Source organism: Oncorhynchus nerka, linkage group LG5 (genome assembly GCF_034236695.1).
Source record: "Oncorhynchus nerka isolate Pitt River linkage group LG5, Oner_Uvic_2.0, whole genome shotgun sequence".
In the NCBI taxonomy this organism is placed as follows: Eukaryota; Metazoa; Chordata; class Actinopteri; order Salmoniformes; family Salmonidae; genus Oncorhynchus; species Oncorhynchus nerka.
The window spans coordinates 30,114,906-30,142,054 of record NC_088400.1 but is presented as its reverse complement, the minus strand read 5'-3'; the positions used below and the strand labels follow the sequence as shown (position 1 = coordinate 30,142,054).

Sequence of the window (27,149 nt, the reverse complement as noted above, 5' to 3'; positions counted from 1 at the left end):
AGTAGCAGCTGCGTTAGCAGTAGGACGAAGTTAATGACATTCTGCCTTGCCAACATCACGGCCCCCACTCCTCCTTTAGGTGTTAGGGTTTCTCTTAAACCACAAAACACTTATTGGGATCAGTACGAACAGATCTGATTCAGGGTGAAACCACCGGTGCCTTGCAATCCATTAGTGTATAAATCCTCAAGACCAAGTTTGGAAAACCCTGCTGTAGATCAGTGGTTCTCAACTGGTTTTGCCTTGGGACCGAAATGAACCAGTTTGATGCAGGTTTAGTGTCCCTGTGTTCCCATCGTTATCTAAATATAGCCAGAATGGCCTGACTCTAGCTGTCTACAGCATGGCCTGACTCTAGCTGTCTGCAACATGGCCTGACTCTAGCTGTCTGCAGCATGGCCTGACTCTAGCTGTCTGCAACATGGCCTGACTCTAGCTGTCTGCAGCATGGCCTGACTCTAGCTAGCTGCAACATGGCCTGACTCTAGCTTTCTACAGCATGGCCTGACTCTAGCTATCTACAGCATGGCCTGACTTTAGCTGTCTGCAGCATGGTCTGACTCTAGCTGTCTGCAGCATGGTCTGACTCTAGCTGTCTATAACATGGCCTGACTCTAGCTGTCTGCAGCATGGCCTGACTCTAGCTGTCTATAACATGGCCTGACTTTAGCTGTCTACAGCATGGCCTGACTCTAGCTGTCTGCAACATGGCCTGACTCTAGCTGTCTGCAGCATGGCCTGACTCTAGCTAGCTGCAACATGGCCTGACTCTAGCTTTCTACAGCATGGCCTGACTCTAGCTATCTACAGCATGGCCTGACTTTAGCTGTCTGCAGCATGGTCTGACTCTAGCTGTCTGCAGCATGGTCTGACTCTAGCTGTCTGCAGCATGGCCTGACTCTAGCTGTCTGCAGCATGGCCTGACTCTGGCTGACTCTAGCTGTCTGCAGCATGGCCTGACTCTAGCTGTCTGCAGCATGGCCTGACTCTAGCTGTCTAGGCATGGCCTGACTCTAGCTGTCTGCAGCATGGCCTGACTCTAGGTGTCAACAGCATGGCCTGACTCTAGCTGTCAACAGCATGGCCTGACTCTAGCTGTCTGCAGCATGGCCTGACTCTAGCTGTCTGCAGCATGGCCTGACTCTAGGTGTCAACAGCATGGCCTGACTCTAGCTGTCAACAGCATGGCCTGACTCTAGCTGTCAACAGCATGGCCTGACTCTAGGTGTCAGCAGCATGGCCTGACTCTAGGTGTCAACAGCATGGCCTGACTCTCGGTGTTGCAGCATGTCCTGACTCTTGCTGTTTACAGCATGGCCTGACTCTAGCTGTTTACAGCATGGTCTGACTCTGGCTGACTCTAGCTGTCTGCAACATGGCCTGACTCTAGCTATCTGCAGCATGGCCTGACTCTAGCTGTTTACAGCATGGCCTGACTCTAGCTGTTTACAGCATGGCCTGACGCCAGCTGTCTACAGCATGGCCTGACTCTAGCTGTCTTCACAATGGCCTGACTCTAGCTGTCTGCACAATGGCCTGACTCTAGCTGTCTGCACCATGGCCTGACTCTAGCTGTCTACAGCATGGCCTGACTCTAGCTGTCTTCACAATGGCCTGACTCTAGCTGTCTGCACAATGGCCTGACTCTAGCTGTCTGCACCATGGCCTGACTCTAGCTGTCAGCACCATGCCCTGACTCTAGCTGTCTGCGCCATAGTCTGACTCTAGCTGTCTGCACAAGGCCTGACTCTAGCTGTCTAAGGCACGGCCTGACTCTAGCTGTCTGTAGCATGGCCTGACTCTAGCTGTCTGCACCATGACCTGATTCTTGCTGTCTGCAGCATGGCCTGACTCTAGCTGTCTGCAGCATTGCCTGACTCTAGCCGTCAACAGCATGGCCTGACTCTAGCTGTCAACAGCATGGCCTGATTCTAGCTGTTTACAGCATTGCCTGACTCTAGCTGTCTGCAGCATTTCCTGACTCTAGCCGTCAACAGCATGGCCTGACTCTAGCTGTCAACAGCATGGCCTGACTCTAGCTGTTTACAGCATTGCCTGAATCTAGCTGTCTGCAGCATTGCCTGACTCTAGCCGTCAACAGCATGGCCTGACTCTAGCTGTCAACAGCATGGCCTGACTCTAGCTGTGTACAGCATGGCCTGACTCTAGCTGTTTACAGCATGGTCTGACTCTAGCTGTTTACAGCATGGCCTGACTCTAGCTGTCTAAGGCACGGCCTGACTCTAGCTGTCTGCAGCATTGCCTGACTCTAGCCGTCAACAGCATGGCCTGACTCTAGCTGTTTACAGCATTGCCTGACTCTAGCTGTCTGCAGCATTGCCTGACTCTAGCCGTCAACAGCATGGCCTGACTCTAGCTGTCAACAGCATGGCCTGACTCTAGCTGTTTACAGCATGGTCTGACTCTAGCTGTCTGCAGCATGGCCTGACTCTAGCTGTTTACAGCATGGTCTGACTCTAGCTGTTTACAGCATGGCCTGACTCTAGCTGTTTTACAGCATGGCCTGACTCTAGCTGTCTGCAGCATGGCCTGACTCTAGCTGTCTGAAGCATGGCCTGACTCTAGCTGTTTTACAGCATGGCCTGACTCTAGCTGTCTAAGGCATGGCCTGACTCTAGCTGTCTACAGCATGGCCTGACTCTAGCTGTCTGCAGCATGGCCTGACTCTAGCTGTCTACAGCATGGCCTGACTCTAGCTGTCTGAAGCATGGCCTGACTCTAGCTGTCAGCACCATGGCCTGCCTCTAGGTGTTTACAGCATGGCCTGACTCTAGCTGTCTACAGCATGGCCTGACTCTAGCTGTTTACAGCATGGCCTGACGCCAGCTGTCTACAGCATGGCCTGACTCTAGCTGTCTTCACAATGGCCTGACTCTAGCTGTCTGCATAATGGCCTGACTCTAGCTGTCTGCACCATGGCCTGACTCTAGCTGTCTACAGCATGGCCTGACTCTAGCTGTCTTCACAATGGCCTGACTCTAGCTGTCTGCACAATGGCCTGACTCTAGCTGTCTGCACCATGGCCTGACTCTAGCTGTTTACAGAATGGCCTGACTCTAGCTGTCTGCACCATGGCCTGACTAACTGTCTGCACCATGGCCTGATTCTAGCTGTCTGCACCATGGCCTGATTCTAGCTGTCTGCACCATGGCCTGACTCTAGCTGTCTGCACCATGATGTGACTCTATCTGTCTGCAGCATGGTCTGACTCTAGCTGTCTGCACCATGGTCTGACTCTAGCTGTCTGCACCATGGTCTGACTCTATCTGTCTACAGCATGGCCTGACTCTAGCTGTCTGCAGCATGGCCTGATTCTAGCTGTCTGCACCATAGCCTGACTCTAGCTGTCTGCACCATGGCCTGACTCTAGCTGTCTGCACCATGGCCTGACTCTAGCTGTCTACAGCATGGCCTGACTCTAGCTGTCTGCACCATGGCCTGACTCTAGCTGTCTACAGCATGGCCTGACTCTAGCTGTCTGCACCATGGCCTGACTCTAGCTGTCCACAGCATGGCCTGACTCTATCTGTCTGCAGCATGGTCTGGCTCTAGCTGTCTACAGCATGGCCTGACTCTAGCTGTCTGCACCATGGCCTGACTCTAGTTGTCTGCACCATGGTCTGACTCTAACTGTCTACAGCATATGGGCAGGGCTGTGGCCACTGACTGATGTGATTGTTTACCTGGTGTCTTCAGGAGGTTGTTGTCCTCGTGTCGCCAGGAGGTTCTTGCCCTAGTGTCTACAGAAGGTTATTGTCCAAGTGTCTTCAGGAGGTTGTTGCCCTAGTTTCAACAGGAGGTTGTTGTCCTAGTGTCTGCAGGAGGTTGTTGCCCTAGTTTCAACAGGAGGTTGTTGCCCTCGTGTCTACAGGAGGTTATTGTCCAAGTGTCTTCAGGAGGTTGTTGCCCTAGTGTCTACAGGAGGTTGTTGCCCTCGTGTCAACAGGAGGTTGTTGCCCTCGTGTCAACTGGAGGTTGTTGTCCTAGTGTCTACAGGAGGTTGTTGTCCTAGTGTCAACTGGAGGTTGTTGTCCTAGTGTCAACAGGAGGTTGTTGTCCTAGTGTCAACTGGAGGTTGTTGTCCTAGTGTCTACAGGAGGTTGTTGTCCTAGTGTCAACTGGAGGTTGTTGTCCTAGTGTCTACAGGAGGTTGTTGTCCTAGTGTCAACAGGAGGTTGTTGTCCTCGTGTCTACATGAGGTAGTTGTCCTAGTGTCTACAGGAGGTTGTTGCCCTCGTGTCAACTGGAGGTTGTTGTCCTAGTGTCTACAGGAGGTAGTTGTCCTAGTGTCTACAGGAGGTTGTTGTCCTAGTGTCTACAGGAGGTTGTTGTCCTAGTGTCTTCAGTAGGTTGTTGTCCTAGTGTCTACAGGAGGTTGTTGTCCTTGTGTCTACAGGAGGTTGTTGTCCTAGTGTCTACAGGAGGTTGTTGTCCTAGTGTCTACAGGAGGTTGTTGCCCTAGTGTCTACAGGAGGTTGTTGTCCTAGTTTCAACAGGAGGTTGGTGTCCTAGTTTCAACAGGAGGTTGTTGTCCTGGTGTTTACAGGAGGTTTTTGTTCTAGTGTCTACAGGAGGTTGTTGTCCTAGTGTCTACAGGAGGTTGTTGTCCTTGTTTCTATGGGAGGTTGTTGTCCTAGTGTCTACATGAGGTAGTTGTCCTAGTGTCTACAGGAGGTTGTTGTCCTAGTGTCTTTAGGAGGTTGTTGTCCTAGTGTCTACAGGAGGTTGTTGTCCTAGTGTCTACAGGAGGTTGTTGTCCTAGTGTCTACAGGAGGTTGTTGTCCTAGTGTCAACAGGAGGTTGTTGTTCTAGTGTCTACATGAGGATGTTGTCCTAATGTCTACAGGAGGATGTTGTCCTAGTGTCTACAGGATGTTGTTGTCCTAATGTCTACAGGAGGTTGTTGTCCTAGCGTCTACATGAGGTAGTTGTCCTCGTGTCTTTAGGAGGTTGTTGTCCTAGTGTCTACAGGAGGTTGTTGTCCTAGTGTCTACAGGAGGTTGTTGTCCTAGTGTCAACAGGAGGTTGTTGTTCTAGTGTCTACAGGAGGTTGTTGTCCTAGTGTCTACAGGAGGTTGTTGCCCTAGTGTCTACAGGAGGTTGTTGTCCTAGTGTCTACAGGGGGTTGTTGCCCTAGTGTCTACAGGAGGTTGTTGTCCTAGTGTCAACAGGAGGTCCTTGTCCTAGTGTCTAGACACTCATACTCCAAATTGACTTTCATGCCTCATAAACTACAACACCTTTCTCCTCTCACGTCTCCCTTTCTCATTTCAATTCAAATCGCTTTATTCGCTTGGAAAGTTTTACCACATATATTGCCAAAGCAAACATGTAACAAACCAAATCACTGAGGACGCAGATAGATAATTAGATCATTTATAGATAATGTATCAATAGATCATTTATAGATAATGTGTCAATAGATCATTTGTAGATCATATATCAATAGATCATTTATAGATAATGTATCAATAGATAATTTATAGATAATGTATCAATAGATCATTTATAGATAATGTATCAATAGATCATGTCTTCATCTCTTATCTCTGTCTCATGCCCCTTTACCACTCTCTCTCTCCTTCTACTCTCTCCCTCTCCCTCTCACTTCTACCCTCTCCTCTCATCTCTCTGTCTCGTCTATACCTCCACATCTCTACCACTCCACCTCCCCCTTCATCTCCTCCTCTCCGCCCTTCATTCACCTCTCCATCTGCTCAGATCTCTACACAGATTCTGATTATGTTCACTTGTTTAGTTGTGTGTGTTCATACAGCAATAACCAATAACACCCTCACTACTTCACACGTGTCTTTTTCCACTCAGGCTACACTAGTGTTTCCCAAACTCAGTCCTCGGCACCCCAAGGGGTGCACATTTTGGTTTATGCCCCAAACCTACACAGCCGATTCAAATAATGAAACTCATCAAGTTTTGATGATTTGAATCAGCTTTGTAGTGCTAGGATGGAGTTTGGGAAATGCTGGCCTAGACCCATTGTGATGTCTATTACTGCATCCTTTGTTGTTTGGTTGATTGTTGTTTTCTTTGTTGGGGCCCCACCCTGCATGAATGCGTTCCATTGGTTATTATTATAGAGACATCAGAAAGAACCTTTCCATGATTGGTTAGATTCCAATAAACAACATTAGTCGCAAACCAAAGGCTGGATGTCATCTTAATGATCAACTGATCCTCTGTGTTTCATCTACATCAGTTTAATCAGGACGGTTGGTTTTAGACTGGACTGGTGAGTCCTCCAACAGTCCATGTTATGAGTTAAGAGATATGAGAAAGGGGGAAAGGGAGAATTAAAGGGAGAAGGTAAGAGAGAGAGAGAGAGAGAGAAAGAGAGAGGACTTATCTCTGAACATTTCTCCTGATTATGGACAGTCAGGGCAACAATATGAGGAACGCTAAGATGACAGAATGTATCTTCGCTGTGGAACAAGAGCTTTGAGAGGATATCCCAGGCCCAACTAGCTTCAAAACAGTCTGGTACCTATCTGGGACTTAGTGTCCTTAAACTTAATCCTTTCCCTTTCTAGTTCCTCACCATTTGAATATTTCTCTGTAAAACACTGAATGATTTTTCAGCCTAATGCAAAACACTGGCCATAGCCAATAAGTCAACTCAGCATGTGTCTGTTTGTCAGAATGCTCCTACCACACACTCTATTGGCAATAACCTTAATGAGATATTTATATCCAAAATGTTATCCCCATTCTAAAAGACCACAGTACATACAGTACATTTGTCCTGTTGTCTGCAACTTTCTGAATACAATACTAGGATTCATTGATTCCTGTACAGAATGTTGAATGTATTAGACTGGCACTAATAATGGTTTTATTTTGTCTCTCTCTCTCTGTCTCTCTCTCTCTCTCTCTCTCTCTCTCTCTCTCTGTCTCTCTCTCTCTCTCTGTCTCTCTCTCTCTGTCTCTCTCTCGCTCTCTCTCTCTCTCTCTCTCTCTCTCTCTCTCTCTCTCTCTCTCTGTCTCTCTCTCTCTCTCTCTCTCTCTCTCTCTCTCTCTCTGTTTGTTTTTGTATTGCAGGAGCTCCAGTAAGTACTTTGGTCATCTCATCCAGGAAGTATCACACAGTGACCACCTGGGAGAGTGTGTGCGCGTGTGTGTTGAGTATTCTGTGGAGAGAGTTAGGGAGTACTGCAGTGTAGTGACTGGTGAGTTACTCTCCTCTATGGAGCTATAACTCCAACACAGGGGTGAGTTACCCTCCTCTATGGAGCTATAACTCCAACACAGGGGTGAGTTACCCTCCTCTATGGAGCTATAACTCCAACACAGGGGTGAGTTACCCTCCTCTATGGAGCTATAACTCCAACACAGGGGTGAGTTACCCTCTTCTATGGAGCTATAACTCCAACACAGGGGTGAGTTACCCTCTTCTATGGAGCTATAACTCCAACACAGGGGTGAGTTACTCTCTTCTATGGAGCTATAACTCCAACACAGGGGTGAGTTACCCTCTTCTATGGGGATATAACTCCAACACAGGGGTGAGTTACCCTCATCTATGGAGCTATAACGCCAACACAGGGGTGAGTTACTCTCCTCTATGGAGCAATAACTCCAACACAGGGGTGAGTTACCCTCTTCTATGGAGCTATAACTCCAACACAGGGGTGAGTTACTCTCTTCTATGGAGCTACAACTCCAACACAGGGGTGAGTTACCCTCTTCTATGGAACTGTAATTCCAACACAGGGGTGAGTTACTCTCCTCTATGGAGCTATAACGCCAACACAGGGGTGAGTTACTCTCCTCTATGGAGCAATAACTCCAACACAGGGGTGAGTTACCCTCTTCTATGGAGCTATAACGCCAACACAGGGGTGAGTTACTCTCCTCTATGGAGCAATAACTCCAACACAGGGGTGAGTTACCCTCTTCTATGGAGCTATAACGCCAACACAGGGGTGAGTTACTCTCCTCTATGGAGCAATAACTCCAACACAGGGGTGAGTTACCCTCTTCTATGGAGCTGTAATTCCAACACAGGGGTGAGTTACTCTCCTCTATGGAGCTATAACTCCAACATAGGGGTGAGTTACTCTCCTCTATGGAGCTATAATTCCAACACAGAGAGAAGGAACATGGATAGAGCAGACTGCTGCTGTGTCCAATATCTGTTCCTGTTCCTGGGAGCAGAGAGCTGGGATATCACACAGCTGCCACTGAATCAAAAAAGGTCACTCAACCAGTGTAATGTGGTGATGTTGGTCATGGTATGTTCTAACCAGTGTAATGTTGTGATGTTGGTCATGTTCTAACCAGTGTAATGTTGTGATGTTGGTCATGTTCTAACCAGTGTAATGTTGTGATGTTGGTCATGTTCTAATCAGTGTAATGTAGTGATTTTGGTCATGTTATGTTCTAACCAGTGTAATGTTGTGATGTTGGTCATGTTCTAATCAGTGTAATGTGGTGATGTTGGTCATTGTCATGCCCTGACCATAGTTTGCTTTGTATGTTTCTATGTTTTGTTTGGTCAGGGTGTGATCTGAGTGGGCATTCTATGTTGTATGTCTAGTTTGTCTGTTTCTGTGTTTGGCCTGATATGGTTCTCAATCAGAGGCAGGTGTTAGTAATTGTCTCTGATTGGGAACCATATTTAGGTAGCCTGTTTTGTCATTGTGGGTTGTGGGTGATTGTCTATGTTAGTTGCTTGTGTCAGCACAGTCCTTATAGCTTCACGGTCGTTTTTCGTTATTATTTTGTATTCAGTGTTCAGTGCTTTCTTTAATTAAAATATCATCATGAACACATACCACGCTGCATTTTGGTCCGCTTCTTACAACGATCGTTACAGAATTACCCACCAACCAAGGACCAAGAGGCGTGGTAACAGGCAGCAGCAACAGCAGGAGAGGCAGGGATGTCAGGACTACTGGACATGGGAGGACGTTTTGAACGGCAAGGGTTGCTACACATGGGAGGAGATCCTGGCTGGAAGGGATCGCCTCCCATGGGAACAGGTGGAGGCAGCTAAGAGAGCAGAGGCAGCCGGAGAGAGGAGCCAGCGATATGAGGGAACACGGCTGGCAAGGAAGCCCGAGAGGCAGCCCCAAAAATGTATTGGGGGAGGCACACAGGGAGTGTGGTGAAGCCAGGTAGGAGACCTAGGCCATCTTCCTGTGCTTACCGGAGAGCGAGAGAGACCCGGCAGGCACCGTGTTATGCTGTGGAGCGCACGGTGTCCCCGGTGCGGGTGCATAGCCCGGTGCGGTACATTCCAGCTCCTCATATCGGCCGGGCTAGAGTGGGCATCGAGCCAGGTGCCATGAAGCCGGCTCTACGCATCTGGTCTCCAGTGCGTCTCCTTGGGCCGGCGTACATGGCACCAGCCTTACGCTTGGTGTCCCCGGTTCGCCAGCACAGGGGAGCTACGGGCTACGGGGAGCATTCAACCAGGTAAGGTTGGGCAGGCTCGGTGCTCAAGAGCTCCAGTGCGCCTGCACGGTCCGGTCTATCCAGTGCCACCTCCATGCACCAGCCGTCCGGTGGCAGCCCCCCACACCAGGCTGTCTCTCCGTCTTCTGCCTACAGGGTCTCCCGCCTGTCCAGCGCTGCCAGATTCTTCCTCCTCTACAGTGCTGCTAGAGTCTCCCATCTGTCCAGAGCTGCTAGTGTCTCCCTTCTGTCCAGAGCTGCTAGAGTCTCCCTTCTGTCCAGAGCTGCTAGAGTCTCCCTTCTGTCCAGAGCTGCTAAAGTCTCCCTTCGGTCCAGAGCTGCTAGAGTCTCCCGTCTGTCCAGAGCTGCTAGAGTCTCCCGTCTGTCCAGAGCTGCTAGAGTCTCCCGTCTGTCCAGAGCTGCTAGAGTCTCCCGTCTGTCCAGAGCTGCTAGAGTCTCCCGTCTGTCCTGAGCTGCTAGAGTCTCCCGTCTGTCCTGAGCTGCTAGAGTCTCCCGTCTGTCCTGAGCTGCTAGAGTCTCCCGTCTGTCCTGAGCTGCTAGAGTCTCCCGTCGGTCCAGAGCTGCTAGAGTCTCCCGTCTGTCCTGAGATGCTAGAGTCTACCGTCTGTCCTGAGCTGCTAGAGTCTCCCATCTGTCCTGAGCCGTCAGAGCCGCCAGTCTGCCCTGAGCTGTCAGAGCCGCCAGTCTGCCCTGAGCTGTCAGAGCCGCCAGTCTGCCCTGAGCCGTCAGAGCCGCCAGTCTGTCCTGAGCCGTCAGAGCCGCCAGTCTGTCCTGAGCCGGCAGAGCCGCCAGTCTGTCCTGAGCCGTCAGAGCCGCCAGTCTGTCCTGAGCCGGCAGAGCCGCCAGTCTGTCCTAAGCCGTCAGAGCCGCCAGTCTGTCCTGAGCGGTCAGAGCCGCCAGTCTGTCCTGAGCGGTCAGAGCCGCCAGTCTGTCCTGAGCCGTCAGAGCCGCCAGTCTGTCCTGAGCCGGCAGAGCCGCCAGTCTGTCCTGAGCCGGCAGAGCCGCCAGTCTGTCCTGAGCCGTCAGTCAGCCAGGACCTGCCAAAGCTGTCAGTCAGCCAGGCCTTGCCAGAGCCGTCAGTCATCCAGGACCTGCCAGAGCCGTCAGTCAGCCAGGACCTGCCAGAGCCGTCAGTCAGCCAGGACCTGCTAGAGCCGTCAGTCAGCCAGGACCTGCCAAAGCCGTCAGTCAGCCAGGCCTTGCCAGAGCCGTCAGTCATCCAGGACCTGCCAGAGCCGTCAGTCAGCCAGGCCTTGCCAGAGCCGTCAGTCAGCCAGGACCTGCCAGAGCCGTCAGTCAGCCAGGACCTGCCAGAGCCGTCAGTCAGCCAGGACCTGCCAGAGCCGTCAGCCAGCCATGACCTGCCAGAGCCGCCAGCCAGCCAGGAGCTGCCAGAGCCGTCAGCCAGTCCTGAGCTACCCTTCAGTCCCGAGCTGCCCCTCAGTCCCGAGCTGCCCCTCAGTCCGGAACTGCCCCTCAGTCCGGAGCTGCCCCTCAGTCCAGTGGGGCCCTTTAGTAGGGTTGCCAGTCCAAGGTCGGTGGCAAGGGTCGCCGTCCCTAGGAAGCCACAGAAGCGGACTAAGACTATGGTGGAGTGGGGTCCACATCCAGCGCCAGAGCAGCCACCGCGGACAGATGCCCACCCAGACCCTCCCCTATAGGTTCAGGTTTTGCGGCCGGATTCCGCACCTTGGGGGTGGGGGGGGGTACTGTCACGCCCTGACCATAGTTTGCTTTGTATGTTTATATGTTTTGTTTGGTCAGGGTGTGATCTGAGTGGGCATTCTATGTTGTATGTCTAGTTTGTCTGTTACTGTGTTTGGCCTGATATGGTTCTCAATCAGAGGCAGGTGCTAGTAATTGTCTCTGATTGGGAACCATATTTAGGTAGCCTGTTTTGTCATTGTGGGTTGTGGGTGATTGTCTATGTTAGTTGCTTGTGTCAGCACAGTTCTTATAGCTTCACAGTCGTTTTTCATTTTGTATTCAGTGTTCAGTGCTTTCTTTAATTAAAATATCATCATGAACACATACAACGCTGCATTTTGGTCCGCTTCTTACGACGATCGTGACAGTCATGTTATGTTCTAACCAGTGTAATGTGGTGATGTTGGTCATGTTATGTTCTAACCAGTGTAATGTGGTGATGTTGGTCATTTTATGTTCTAACCAGTGTAATGTGGTGATGTTGGTCATGTTATGTTCTAACCAGTGTAATGTGGTGTGCTTTACTCTCTCTCCGATCTCACCAGGGCAAGACTGGGAGAGATGGATACCCGGTACATTTAATTTACTTTTTAGATTCTCTTAGCCTATTTTGGGCTTCTATCACCTCCATCAACAGTGTATTTAATGGATTCTACCCTCGTGATCATCCTTCTTCTTTGTCTTTTTACTTCCACCTTACATTAATGAGTGTATTTTCAACAATGATTAATGTGTTTATAATTCCTGCCCCGTGCAACAACTGAAAAACATCCATAGACACGCACACACACACACACACAGCCCAGTTTGATTTGCCAGGGTTAATTGGGTCTGTTCCCAGCACCACATGTTGTTTCATCATGACCACATAATGGCTGCTGCCTGCCAATATCAGACAGATTAGATTTGCAACAGTGTTGGGTTGGAACACCTGTCAGCGTGGTGCACCAAGTGACTCACTGATTCACTAGCTCACTGATTCACTTCAGATTAATAGGCTGTGTCATCAACCTTTACTGTCTTCTTTCTTAGTGTGTCTGGGGTATGGATTTATTTTGAGATATGCTTATATAGCCCTAACAAGTTCCTCAATCAATGAGTAGATTTCTGTTCAAGTAATAAACTAGTGTGATATAGTGTGGAGTTGTCTCTCTCGTCTCCCTGTCAAACTGTGTTCTGGTGGCCTCTACTGGTCATATGGGGAACTCCAGCTCTCTGCTCTGCTCAGTATGAACAAATCAAATCACATTTGTCACATGCACTGAATACAACTGAATACCGTGAATCAATGTGCAGGGGTACAGGTTAGAGGTCATTTGTACGTTTAGGTAGGGGTGAAGTGACTATGCATAGATAATAAACAGCGAGTAGAAGCAGTGTAAAACAAGGGGCAGGGGGGGGTTCAATGTAAATAGTGGCCATTTGATTCATTGTTCAGCAGTCTTATGGCTTGGAGGTAGAAGCTGTTAAGGAGCCTTTTTGTCCTAGACTTGGTGCTCTGGTACCGTTTGCCGTGCGGTAGCAGAGAAAACAGTCTATGACTAGGGTGACTGGAGTCTTTGACAATTGTTTGGTCTTTCCTCTGACACCGCCTAGTATATAGATCCTGGTTGGCAGGAAGCTTGGACCAGTGATGTACTGGGCTGTTCTACGCACTACCCTCTGTAGCGCCTTACGGTCAGATGCCGAGCAGTTGCCATACCAGGCAGTGATGCAAACAGTCAGGATTTTCTCGATGGTGCAGCTATAGAAGTTTTTGAGGATCTGGGGACCCATGCCAAATCTTTTCAGTCTCCTGCGGGGGTAAAGGTGTTGTCGTGCCCTCTTCACGACTGTCTTGGTGTGTTTGGATCGTGATAGTTTGTTGGTTATGTGGACACTAAGGAACTTAACTCTCCACTACAGCCCCGTTGATGTGAATGTGGGCGTGTTCGGCCCTTCTTGTCCCGTAGTCCACAATCAGCTCCTTTGTCTTGCTCACGTTGAGGGAGAGGTTGTTGTCCTGGCTCCACACTGCCAGTTCTCTGACCTCCTCCCTATAAGCTGTCTCATCGTTGTCGGTGATCAGGCCTACCACTTTTGTGTCATCAGCAAACTTAATGATGGTGTTGGAGTCGTGCTTGTCCACGCAGTTGTGGGTGAACAGGGAGTACATGAGGGGACTGAGCACGCACCCCTGAGGCTATGTTGAGGATCAGCGTGGCGGTGTGTTGTTACCTACCCTTATCACCTGGGGGGCGGTGTGGAGGGCAGCGTGGAGTGCGATTGAGATTGTGTCATCTGTGGATCTGTTGGGGCGGTATGCGAATTGGAGTGGGTCTAGGATTGCCGGGATGATGGTGTTGATGTCAGCCATGACCAGCCTTTCAAAGCACTTCATGGCTACAGACGTGAGTCTTGAGGTCAATTTGGTGGTGATGATGAGTGTTTTAGTCATAATAAACATGATGTCCTGCCTCTGTCTCTGAGGTCAGTTTGGTGACGATAATAATCAGTGTTTTAATCATAATGAACATCAGCATAGGTTACCTCTGACTAGATTTAACAGGATGTGTCTTTATGTGTATTTATGCTAATGTGGTTCGTTAGTGTTGAGTTACTCTGGTTACGCATGGTAGCATATTGATTGCTGTGTTATTTAGAATGTTGTATTATTATTGGGAATGTTGGGAAGTCCAGCCCCCAAGGGGTTCCTAGATTGCCAGGTCTGCCTGGCTATGCTCTCAGCTCTGTCTGGCACAGGAAGCCTTCCTGACGGGAAATGCCTGCTGCTAATTACACACAGACAGACGCACACACACTGTGTGTGTATGCGTGTGTGCGTGCGTGCATTTTGTGTGAGAGAGCGAAAGAGAGAGGGGGGAGGGAGAGAGAGAGAGGAGGAGGGGAGAGAGGGAGGGAGGGGGAGAGGGAGAGGGGGTGGAGAGGTGGGAGAGAGAGAGAGAGAGAGAGGGAGAGAAGGGGAGATAGAGAGAGTTTGTGCAGGACAAGCATGTGTCTGACAGAGGCAGAGAGAGAGACAGAGGCAGAGAGAGAGAGAGACAGAGGCAGAGAGAGAGAGAGACAGAGGCAGAGAGAGAGAGGGAGAGAGAGAGACAGAGAGAACAGGTCCTACACCTCACAGACGGTGTGTGTTTATGTGTGACTCCCCACTGGTCACAGACGTCAGTTCTAGTTTTGATTAATTGATTTACATTTAGTTGAGTTGTCAGTGAATTCAATGTGAAATCAACAAAAAAATAGATTTAGGTTAAAAATCTGTTTTCTGTTGTATTGTTTGGTTGAAATGACGTGGAAACAATTTTTTTAAATGTTGCGCAGTCTTTTGCCCAGTGGGTCTTCATATAACCCTCACGTCTTCCTGTCATTAGTCACAGCCTGTGGGTTGGAGCATCGATACAGAGTCCCTCCACTGTCAAACAATCAAAACCATGGGCCTCCCGAGTGGCGCGGTGATCTGAGGCACTGCATCACAGTACTAGCTGTGCCACTAGAGATTCTGGGTTTGAGTCCAGACTCTGTCGCAGCCAGCCGCGCCTGGGAGACCCATGGGGCGGCGCACAATTGGCCCAGAGTCTTCCGGGTTAGGGGAGGGTTTGGCCGGCAGGGATGTCCTTGTCCCATCGGGCACTAGCGACTCCTGTGGCGGGCCGGGCACAGTGCACGCTGACACCGTCGCCAGGTGTACGGTGTTTCCCCCAACACATTGGTGTGGCTGGCTTCTGCGTTAAGTGGGCATTGTGTCAAGAAGTAGTGCGGCTTGGTTGGGTTGCGTTTCTTACACACGTATGCACTCTCACACACACGCTCTCTCTTTCTTACACACGTATGCACTCACACACACACGCTCTCTCTTTCTTACACACGTATGCACTCTCACACACACGCTCTCTCTTTCTTACACACGTATGCACTCTCACACACACGCTCTCTCTTTCTTACACACGTATGCACTCTCACACACACGCTCTCTCTTTCTTACACACGTATGCACTCTCACACACACGCTCTCTCTTTCTTACACACGTATGCACTCTCACACACACGCTCTCTCTTTCTTACACACGTATGCACTCTCACACACACACACTCTCTCTTTCTTACACACGTATGCACTCTCACACGCACACTCTCTCTTTCTTACACACATATGCACTCTCACACACACACTCTCTCTTTCTTACACACGTATGCACTCTCACACACACACTCTCTCTTTCTTACACACGTATGCACTCTCACACACACACTCTCTCTTTCTTACACACGTATGCACTCTCACACACACACTCTCTCTTTCTTACACACGTATGCACTCTCACACACACACTCTCTCTTTCTTACACACGTATGCACTCTCACACACACACTCTCTCTTTCTTACACACGTATGCACTCTCACAAACACAAACACATATGCATACACTTAAATGCACAGCGGTGGAGACTGGTGGGAGGAGCTATAGGAGGACAGGCTCATTGTAATGACTGGAATGGAATAAATGGAGCCGAGTCAAACACATCAAACATGGAAACCACATGTTTGATTCCATTCCATGCATTCCATTCCAGCCATTACAATGAGCCTGTCCTCCTATAGCTCCTCCCACCAGCCTCCACTGATGCACAGTCCACACACACTCATTGATATGCACAGACTACATTGTTAATGCATGTGTCTCTTTTCAGCCTCCTAGGATAGATCAAAAACGTCAGTGATTTACTCTCCTATGTACAGTTCTACTATACTTTTTTAAGGGCGACTGGTATCCTTAGAGCGTTGGGCCAGTAACGGAAACGTCCCTGGTTTGAATACCCAGCCGACAAGGTGAAATATCTGTTGATGTGCCCTTAAGCAAGACACTGAAGACTAATTATCTCCAGGGGAGCCGTACTACTATGGCTGACCCTGTAAAACAACACATTTCACTGCACATATCTGGTGTATCTGACAATAAAACATCTATATATACTGAGTGTACAAAACATTAAGAACACCTTGCTAATATTGAGTTGCATCCCCCCTTTTGCCCTCAGAATAGCCTAAATTAATTGGGGCATGGACTACAAGGTGTGGAAAGTGTTCCACAGGGATGCTGGCCCATGCTGACTCCAATGCTTCCCACAGTCATGTCAAGTTGGCTGGATGTCCTTTGGGTGGTGGACTGTTCTTGATGTACACAGGAAACTGTTGAGGGTGAAAAACCCAGCAGTGTTGCAGTTCTTGACTCAAACCGGTGCGCCTGGCACCTACTACCATACCCCGTTCAAAGGCACTTAAATCTTTAAAAAATCAATTTCGGTTAAAAATCTGTTTTCCATGTTGATTCAACTTCAACACATTAACCCTTTCACACGTACCATCACACGGGTGTGATCGTTCTACAGTGGTCCCTGAAGCGTACGATCACACCTGTGTGTTTAGAACACTCATTTAGAATGCTCGTTTAGAACGGCAGTTTCGAATGATGCAACAATCAGCGTTTGAGCTGGCCACACTTTTTTCAGAAACTATTTACACAAACACAGTCCTTACAAAGTTATGTCCAGAATGTCAGCAGTTTATTTTTGGATGGATTGTTCAGATATTCACAGAAGATATAGCATAACACAATCATCCTAACCGGAAAAATGTAGGCTACATTTGTCCTAGCGCTGAGGAAAGATTGACCCAACACAAGCAGTCATATTTTCTAACTCTCGGCTGACGTAAACTACAATATGAATTAGCTAATAGCAATTACTGTATATAATTAATCACATCACGGGTGAGTGAGCTCACCATTGATCGAAATAACTAGGTAAAACACTTTATAGAAATCGGTCTGTTTGTAGTATGCATGTTGAAGGGGAGTGTCATCTACCGTCGTTCACATCCCACCGTGAATTTCCGGAAGTCCTCAAAAAATTTGTGAACTCTTACTCACCTCATTTTGTTATAACATCTTTGGTCAAACAGACGTGAATCCCAGAATGCATTGTATGTCAACAAACATGGATACACAGCTGGAATTAGCTTAGCTCATCATAATCAGTACAACCTTCAAAAAGGTATTTTACACACATAATATGTGCCCATTACAATCTGTGCAAGAATCGGAATGCATGATTTGTCACCTAGAATTGAAAACATGTGAATAAAATCGTAAATACACAAATAATTACCACACAAAACATTTTCTGATAGTGATTTATTGATACAAGTAGCGCGTGCCGGCAGTCAACCACGTAACCTCCCACTCTGCGCCATTCAGTGTTGTTGCAGCCATGATACTATGCCTTAGAGATGGGGGTGGAAATGCAGTTGTTGTTCAGTCACTGCATGGATATTAAATATGGGTTATGCATATTCAGTTTTTGTCCTCTAGTAAAACAAGTTGTTGAACCAACTACCAGTACTGCAATAAAATAGATTAATATTACATATTGGCATATGTGTTTTCTTGCTGTGTTTTCATCCAGTACAACTGTTAAGGAGTGTACGTTAGCATACAAAAGCTGTCCTCATTCTTCAGCTCCAAAGATGTCCAGCTCCAGTTATGATATTGACAAATAATGTTTCTGGTTTCTGAAAGTACAGAATAAAGAGGAATTATTCATTAGAATACAATATAAGGATATAGCAATAAAACAATACTACAAAGAAGTAACATAATAAACACTGCTATAAAAAAATAGTTTATTACATTGACAAAATCACAGATTTGAGTTATAACAGTAAGAAATTAACTTTTGAGCTCCACAAGGGGGCAAGGCAGGGCAGAACAGAGCTATGCTGAATAGACCAAATAAACAAACCATGGTCATATCTTTTATTTATTTAACTAGGCAAGTAATTTAAGAACAAATTAGTATTTACAATGATGGCCTACACCGGCCAAACTCGGACAACGCTGGGCCAATTGTGCACTGCAATACGGGACGCCCAATCACAGCCAGTTGTGATACAGCCTGGATTTGAACCAGGGTGTCTGTAGTGCCATAGACCGCTGCGCCACTTGGGAGTCATAAGGCCAGGGTAGCTTCAAAATACAACACAAGCTAATAGTTTTCTGACGCAACTAGCATGGTTTTACAGAGCTAATAGAATAATGTAGCTAGGTAAGCATGATTGACAATAACACCATAAAGGTTATAACATGTGTAACGTTACCTCACGTGTCCGCAGTTATAAGGAATATATTATGATCTACAGCTACAGCATACGGAAACTATTATTATAACTATTATAACGTAATAAGGCACTTACTTTGATGGAACCGCAGCCTGGATTTGAACCAGGGAGTCTGTAGTGATGCCTCTAGTACTGATGTGCTGTGCCTTTGACCGCTGCACCACTTGAGAGTCATAAGGCCATGGTAGCTTCAAAATGCAACACAAGATAATACTTCTCTGACGCATTTAGCATTGTTTTACAGAGCTAATAGAAGAATGTGGCTACGTAAGCACGATTGACTATAACACCATAAAGGTTATAAAATGAGTAACGTTACCTCACGTGTCCGCGGTGATAAAGAATATACACAAATATATTATGCTCCATACATACAGTACGCTACAATAGAAATGTGGAATAGAAAATGTGAACACGTGTGCAGATCCTGTTCTGACGGGAGATGAGCAAATGTCTGCAGACGTGAACTGCACAAACAATTGGGTAGTGCTTGGGGAATTTTGTCCGTGTCAGAAATGTCCCAAAAATGTAATTATCCGCAAAAGTAAAAATGACTATTTTTATGTGAATGAATGAGGAGGCGTAACACACCTAAATTCAAACTGTTTTTAGAAAATAAAAACTTGTTTGAAAATCATTTGAAATTGAAGTTAAAACAACCTATAAATATAAACAGGCTGCGTGCTTTAGTTTGAGGGCAGCGCGGATAAAATGTACTGTTACGTATCAATCACATTCTGGAATGGAGAGAACATTCTAACATCACGTGCATAAAAAAACTCACGCTGGGGCGACCGTTAGAGATATTTGGAACTCACGCATGAAAGGGTTAAGGCCTTGCAGCAGACCTACACCTTTCCTCATGTTCACACCCAGGCCTCAGCTCTTCCTAAGGCCTTGCAGCAGACCTACACCTTTCCTCATGTTCACACCCAGGCCTCAGCTCTTCCTAAGGCCTTGCAGCAGACCTACACCTTTCCTTATGTTCACACCCAGGCCTCAGCTCTTCCTAAGGCCTTGCAGCAGACCTACACCTTTCCTCATGTTCACACCCAGGCCTCAGCTCTTCCTAAGGCCTTGCAGCAGACCTACACCTTTCCTCATGTTCACACCCAGGCCTCAGCTCTTCCTAAGGCCTTGCAGCAGACCTACACCTTTCCTCATGTTCACACCCAGTCCTCAGCTCTTCCTAAGGCCTTGCAGCAGACCTACACCTTTCCTCATGTTCACACCCAGGCCTCAGCTCTTCCTAAGGCCTTGCAGCAGACCTACACCTATCCTCATGTTCACACCCAGGCCTCAGCTCTTCCTAAGGCCTTGCAGCAGACCTACACCTTTCCTCATGTTCACACCCAGGCCTCAGCTCTTCCTAAGGCCTTGCAACAGGGATATTAAACACATAGTTCAGACCTCTTCTATACTATGCTGAAAGAAGGAGGGGCATTGCTCAACACGGTCTAATTGGGTGGAATGCTTATGTAGGCAGAGTCACAGCTCCCAGAATCCTCACTGATTTGAATCCTCACTGATTAGGACAAGGAGACAAGATGGCAGAGAGGAGACTATGAATACACACAGACAAAAAGGCTATGTTCCCTACTTGGGGTTTTAGTGGTAATTTGTAGCCTATTTTCTCTCTCTCTCTCTCTCTCTCTCTCTCTCTCTCTCTCTCTCTCTCTCTCTCTGTCTCTCTCTCTCTCTCTCTCTCTCTCTCTCTCTCTCTCTCTCTGTCTCTCTCTCTCTCTCTCTCTCTCTCTCTCTCTCTCTCTCTCTCTCTCTCTCCTTCCGTTTGTGGTATAAGATGAAGGGTTCTGCTGCCTTTTTGTTTGGGCCTATTTTTATCTGCATTCCAGCTTTTTATTTTTCCTCCCCAGTCTGTTGTGTAGGTCCAAAACACACAAACACACTCACACACCCTCATCACTGGCTCTGTCCTACATGGTCATGTCATGCATCACACATTACAGTCCTCCACTGGCCCATAATGGAAGTGGTCCTTTATATAGGTAGCATCCGCTTATCAATCACATCGACTTTCATCGAGTTCTCTGGGTTTTATGGTCTTGTTAAAATGGATATTATCAACTGTTTTGTCGTTGTAGAGAATTTTGTGGTTCTTTTTTTCTAATATTCCAGTTTGGATGTCAGTAGCACTCAGAAGGTTAAAATACTGTGGAACTGTCAACAAAGAGTATAGGTTTTATTGTTTGGAGTAGTCACACACACACACACACACACACACATGTAGTCACACACACACACACGTAGTCACACACACACGTAGTCACACTCACACGTAGTCACACCCACACGTAGTCACACTCACACGTAGTCACACACACACGTAGTCACACACACACACATAGTCACACTAACACGTAGTCACACACACACGTAGTCACACTCACATGGAGTCACACTAACACGTAGTCACACACACACATAGTCACACTAACACGTAGTCATACACACACGTAGTCACACTCACATGGAGTCACACTAACACGTAGTCACACACACACGTAGTCACACTAACACGTAGTCACACACACACGTAGTCACACTCACACGTAGTCACACACACACATAGTCACACTAACACGTAGTCACACTCACACGTAGTCACACTCACACGTAGTCACACACACACGTAGTCACACTCACATGGAGTCACACTAACACGTAGTCACACACACACACGTAGTCACACTCACACGTAGTCACACACACACATAGTCACACTCAAACGTAGTCACACTAACACGTAGTCACACGCACGTAGTCACACACATAGGTAGTCACACTCACACGTAGGCACACACACATAGGCACACTAACACGTAGTCACACACACGTAGTCACACACATACGTAGTCACACTCACACGTAGGCACACACACATAGGCACACTAACACGTAGTCACACACACGTAGTCACACTAACACGTAGTCACACACACGTAGTCACACTCACACGTAGTCACACTCACACGTAGTCACACACACACATAGTCACACTCAAACGTAGTCACACACACACACACGTAGTCACACTCACACGTAGTCACACACACACATAGTCACACTCAAACGTAGTCACACTCACACGTAGTCACACTCACACGTAGTCACACACATACGTAGTTACACTCACACGTAGTCACACTCACACGTAGTCACACACATACGTAGTTACACACACACATAGTCACACTCACACGTAGTCACACCAACACATAGTCACACTCACACGTAGTCACATACACACATAGTCACACATAGTCAACACATAGTCACACTAACACGTAGTCACATCACACACACATAGTCACACTAACACATAGTCACACTCACACGTAGTCACACCAACACATAGTCACACTCACACGTAGTCACATACACACATAGTCACACACACACATAGTCACACACACACATAGTCACACCAACACGTAGTCACACTCACACGTAGTTACACTAACACGTAGTCACATGTAGTCACACACACACTTAGTCACACCAACACGTAGTCACACACACACTTAGTCACACTCACACGTAGTCACACTAACACATAGTCACACACACACTTAGTCACACCAACACGTAGTCACACACACACGTAGTCACACACACACTTAGTCACACCAACACGTAGTCACACACACACGTAGTCACACTCACACGTAGTCACGTACACACATAGTCACACTAACACATAGTCACACACACACTTAGTCACACCAACACGTAGTCACACACACACGTAGTCACACTCACACGTAGTCACATACACACATAGTCGCACTAACACATAGTCACACACACACTTAGTCACACCAACACGTAGTCACACACACACATAGTCACACTCACACGTAGTTACACTAACACGTAGTCACATGTAGTCACACACACACGTAGTCACATACACAGATAGTCACACCAACACGTAGTCACACACACACATAGTCACACTCACACGTAGTTACACTAACACGTAGTCACATGTAGTCACACACACACGTAGTCACATACACACATAGTCACACCAACACGTAGTCACACACACACGTAGTCACACACACACTTAGTCACATACACACATAGTCACACTAACACATAGTCACACACACACTTAGTCACACCAACACGTAGTCACACTCACACGTAGTCACACACACACATAGTCACACTAACACATAGTCACACACACACTTAGTCACACCAACACGTAGTCACACACACACATAGTCACACTCACACGTAGTTACACTAACACGTAGTCACATGTAGTCACACACACACGTAGTCACACACACACTTAGTCACACCAACACGTAGTCACACTAACACATAGTCACACACACACTTAGTCAAACCAACACGTAGTCACACACACACGTAGTCACACTCACATGTAGTCACACTCACACGTAGTCACACACATGTAGTCACACACACGTAGTCACACTCACACGTAGGCACACAAACGTAGTCACACTAACACGTAGTCACACACACGTAGTCACACACATACGTAGTCACACTCACACGTAGTCACACTCACACGTAGTCACACACATGTAGTCACACACACGTAGTCACACTCACACGTAGGCACACAAACGTAGTCACACTAACACGTAGTCACACACACGTAGTCACACACATACGTAGTCACACTCACACGTAGTCACACTAACACGTAGTCACACTCACACGTAGTCACACACACACATAGTCACACTCAAACGTAGTCACACACATACGTAGTCACACTCACACGTAGTCACACACATACGTAGTTACACACACACATAGTCACACTCACACGTAGTTACATGTAGTCACACACACACGTAGTCACATACACACATAGTCACACTAACACATAGTCACACTAACACGTAGTCACATACACACATAGTCACACTAACACATAGTCACACACACACTTAGTCACACCAACACGTAGTCACACTCACACGTAGTCACATACACACATAGTCACACTAACACATAGTCACACACACACATAGTCACACACACACATAGTCACACCAACACGTAGTCACACTCACACGTAGTTACACTAACACGTAGTCACATGTAGTCACACACACACTTAGTCACACCAACACGTAGTCACACACACACTTAGTCACACTCACACGTAGTCACACTAACACATAGTCACACACACACTTAGTCACACCAACACGTAGTCACACACACACGTAGTCACACACACACTTAGTCACACCAACACGTAGTCACACACACACGTAGTCACACTCACACATAGTCACGTACACACATAGTCACACTAACACATAGTCACACCAACACGTAGTCACACACACGTAGTCACACTCACACGTAGTCACATACACACATAGTCACACTAACACATAGTCACACACACACTTAGTCACACCAACACGTAGTCACACACACACATAGTCACACTCACACGTAGTTACACTAACACGTAGTCACACACACACATAGTCACACTCACACGTAGTTACACTAACACGTAGTCACATGTAGTCACACACACACGTAGTCACATACACACATAGTCACACCAACACGTAGTCACACACACACGTAGTCACATACACACATAGTCACACCAACATGTAGTCACACACACACATAGTCACACTCACACGTAGTTACACTAACACGTAGTCACATGTAGTCACACACACACGTAGTCACATACACACATAGTCACACCAACACGTAGTCACACACACACGTAGTCACACACACACTTAGTCACATACACACATAGTCACACTAACACATAGTCACACACACACTTAGTCACACCAACACGTAGTCACACACACACATAGTCACACTCACACGTAGTTACACTAACACGTAGTCACATGTAGTCACACACACACGTAGTCACACACACACTTAGTCACACCAACACGTAGTCACACTAACACATAGTCACACACACACTTAGTCAAACCAACACGTAGTCACACACACACGTAGTCACACTCACATGTAGTCACACTCACACGTAGTCACACACATGTAGTCACACACACGTAGTCACACACACACGTAGTCACACACACATAGTCACACACACACGTAGTCACACTCACATGTAGTCACACTCACACGTAGTCACACTCACACGTAGTCACACACATGTAGTCACACACACGTAGTCACACACACACGTAGTCACACACACATAGTCACACACACACGTAGTCACACTCACACGTAGTCACACTAACACGTAGTCACACACACACGTAGTCACACTCACACGTAGTCACATACACACATAGTCACACTAACACATAGTCACACACACACTTAGTCACACCAACACGTTGTCACACACACACGTAGTCACACTCACACGTAGTCACACTCACACGTAGTCACACTCACACGTAGTCACACTCACATGTAGTCACACACACATAGTCACACACACACGTAGTCACACACACACGTAGTCACACTCACACGTAGTCACACTCACGTAGTCACACTCACACGTAGTCACACTCACGTAGTCACACTCACATGTAGTCACACACAGTAGCGCATGTTTAAAACTATTTTACTGGGCGACATTCACTTTTGATTGAATCATGTTCTATGAAGGAATCTTGTTTTAATTTGTATGACAACCACTACACAGATGTGTTAGGCCCACTCACATAAGGTCAGAAAGAGATGTAGAACACACACACACCCACGTCAAGTTCACAGGCTGCTGTGTGGCTTGTTAGGCCTCATAAATCAGTCTTCCCCTGGTCTGGTTCAGAGTCTTCCTGCCGACGGAGACCTCATTGTGCGCACCTCGTCTTCTCATTCTGACCAGTCTCAGGGTGGCCAGATGCACCCATATCACACACACACAGGCTGCTGTGTGGCTTGTTAGGCCTCATAAATCAGTCTTCCCCTGGTCTGGTTCAGAGTCTTCCTGCCGACGGAGACCTCATTGTGCGCACCTTGTCTTCTCATTCTGACCAGTCTCAGGGGGGCCAGATGCACCCATATCACACACACACACACAGGCTGCTGTGTGGCTTGTTAGGCCTCATAAATCAGTCTTCCCCTGGTCTGGTTCAGAGTCTTCCTGCCGACGGAGACCTCATTGTGCGCACCTCGTCTTCTCATTCTGACCAGTCTCAGGGGGGCCAGATGCACCATATCACACACACACACACACACACACACACACACACACAGGGAGGTGTTTTTCACCTGCCCTGAATGAAATCAGGGTTTGTAGAGCATTCAGCCCTGCATTACTGCGGTTCCCCTAAATGTGTGATAAAATACTACACACACACTCACACCCTGTCCCTCGCTCACACTTCTGTTACACAGCCCCAGCCCAGGTGGGCTGTAGGATCTGGTTTGTTTTGCTTCATCTCTTCATCAAGACATAAAGGAATGCTTGAAATCATGAACCTTGGTTGGAGACCACTGACTTGCTTTTCCAATTAAAAGCCAGTTGCTTATATAACCATTAGGGCCCATGTAATCAGGTAGACATTATGGGTCTTCAACACCCCCCGAGTTTTAGAGAAAGACAATCATAGCTTCAAATAGAAGCATGCCATCACATTATGAGACCAACGGGAGACTACGAACAGTAAAACAAACTTACATAGTCCTTGTTTCAAAAGTATCACTTTCACTCTCTCTCTCTCTCTCTTCCCTCCTTTCTTCCTCTCCTCCCTCCATCCATCAAAGTGCAAAGGGACAGACACAGCCGTAGGGTTCGCTTCAGGACACTTCGGTACAATGTACCCTAGGGGCTAGTTAAACAGTGAGATGTCCCACTGGAAGTCTTCAGGGGGTCAGGGGTCAGAGCTGTAATAGGGTTAAACGGTGTTCAGACAGGATGGCTGGGCCACGTACGGATCCCTTGGGTATTTTCACCCGACCACAGGGAGCCTGTAAACACTGCTAGTTTAAAGATGAAGTCTATAGTTATTCATGAATAAAACAAAATCAATGTTTTCCTGGTTATTTTCCCAGAGACAGGTACTGAGTTGAGAGGCGCTTTACGTCCAGATCACATACTGACTGTATGAGAGAATGGAGCCGGAGGGGATGGCTGCTGTTTTACGGGCTCCTAACCAACTGTGTTATTTTGTTAGTTTTTTCGCGTTGTTGCTACCATCTCTTATGACTGAAAATAACTTCTGGACATCAGAACAGTGATTACTCACCTCGAACTGGACAAATATTTTTTCTTTAACGAGTACGACGCGAAGGATATACTGCTTTCCCGGAAACGGGCCCAAATCCCTGTGATTTGCGTGAAGAAAAGTCAGAGAAAAAGGGGGCGGAGGTCAGGCTGCCTTCTGAGAATTCATAGGCGAGTGAGTAAACCTCCACTACCATCCGTTCTATTGGTCAACGTGCAATCATTGGAAACCAAAATGGATTATATACGATCAAGACTATTCTACCAACGGGACATTAAAAACTGTAATATCATATGTTTCACTGAGTCGTGGCTGAATGATGACATGGATAATATAGAGCTGGCGGGATTTTCCATGCATCGGAAGGACAGGGAAGCTACGTCTGGTAAGACGAGGGGCGGGGGTATGTGTCTATTTGTCAATAACAGCTGGTGCTCGATGTCTAATATTAAAGAAGCCTTGAGGTATTGCTCGCCTGAGGTAGAGTTCCCCTATGATAAGCTGTAGACCACACTATCTACCAAGAGAGTTCTCATCTATATTATCCGTAGCTGTCTATTTACCACCGCAAACAGGATGCTGGCACTAAGACC

At 47.4% G+C, this 27,149-nt stretch overlaps 1 protein-coding gene and 1 long non-coding RNA gene across 2 annotated transcripts in view; one reads left to right on the top strand and one right to left on the bottom strand.

The window, feature by feature from the left end:
* The window catches only part of LOC115129327 (collagen alpha-1(XXIII) chain-like), a 297,388-nt gene that overhangs the window by 185,332 nt on the left and 84,907 nt on the right, over positions 1–27,149 (top strand). The window contains exons 4-5 of the mRNA XM_065018177.1: positions 9,592–9,815; positions 11,709–11,735. Of these exons, the coding sequence (XP_064874249.1) occupies positions 9,592–9,815; positions 11,709–11,735 (251 nt within the window). The remainder of the gene's footprint in view (positions 1–9,591; positions 9,816–11,708; positions 11,736–27,149) is intronic.
* Positions 17,340–19,163, bottom strand: LOC135571775 (uncharacterized). The gene is made up of 2 exons (XR_010463929.1): positions 18,413–19,163; positions 17,340–17,731 (listed from the first exon to the last, which is right to left on the bottom strand). It is a non-coding gene; the product is annotated as an uncharacterized LOC135571775 (long non-coding RNA).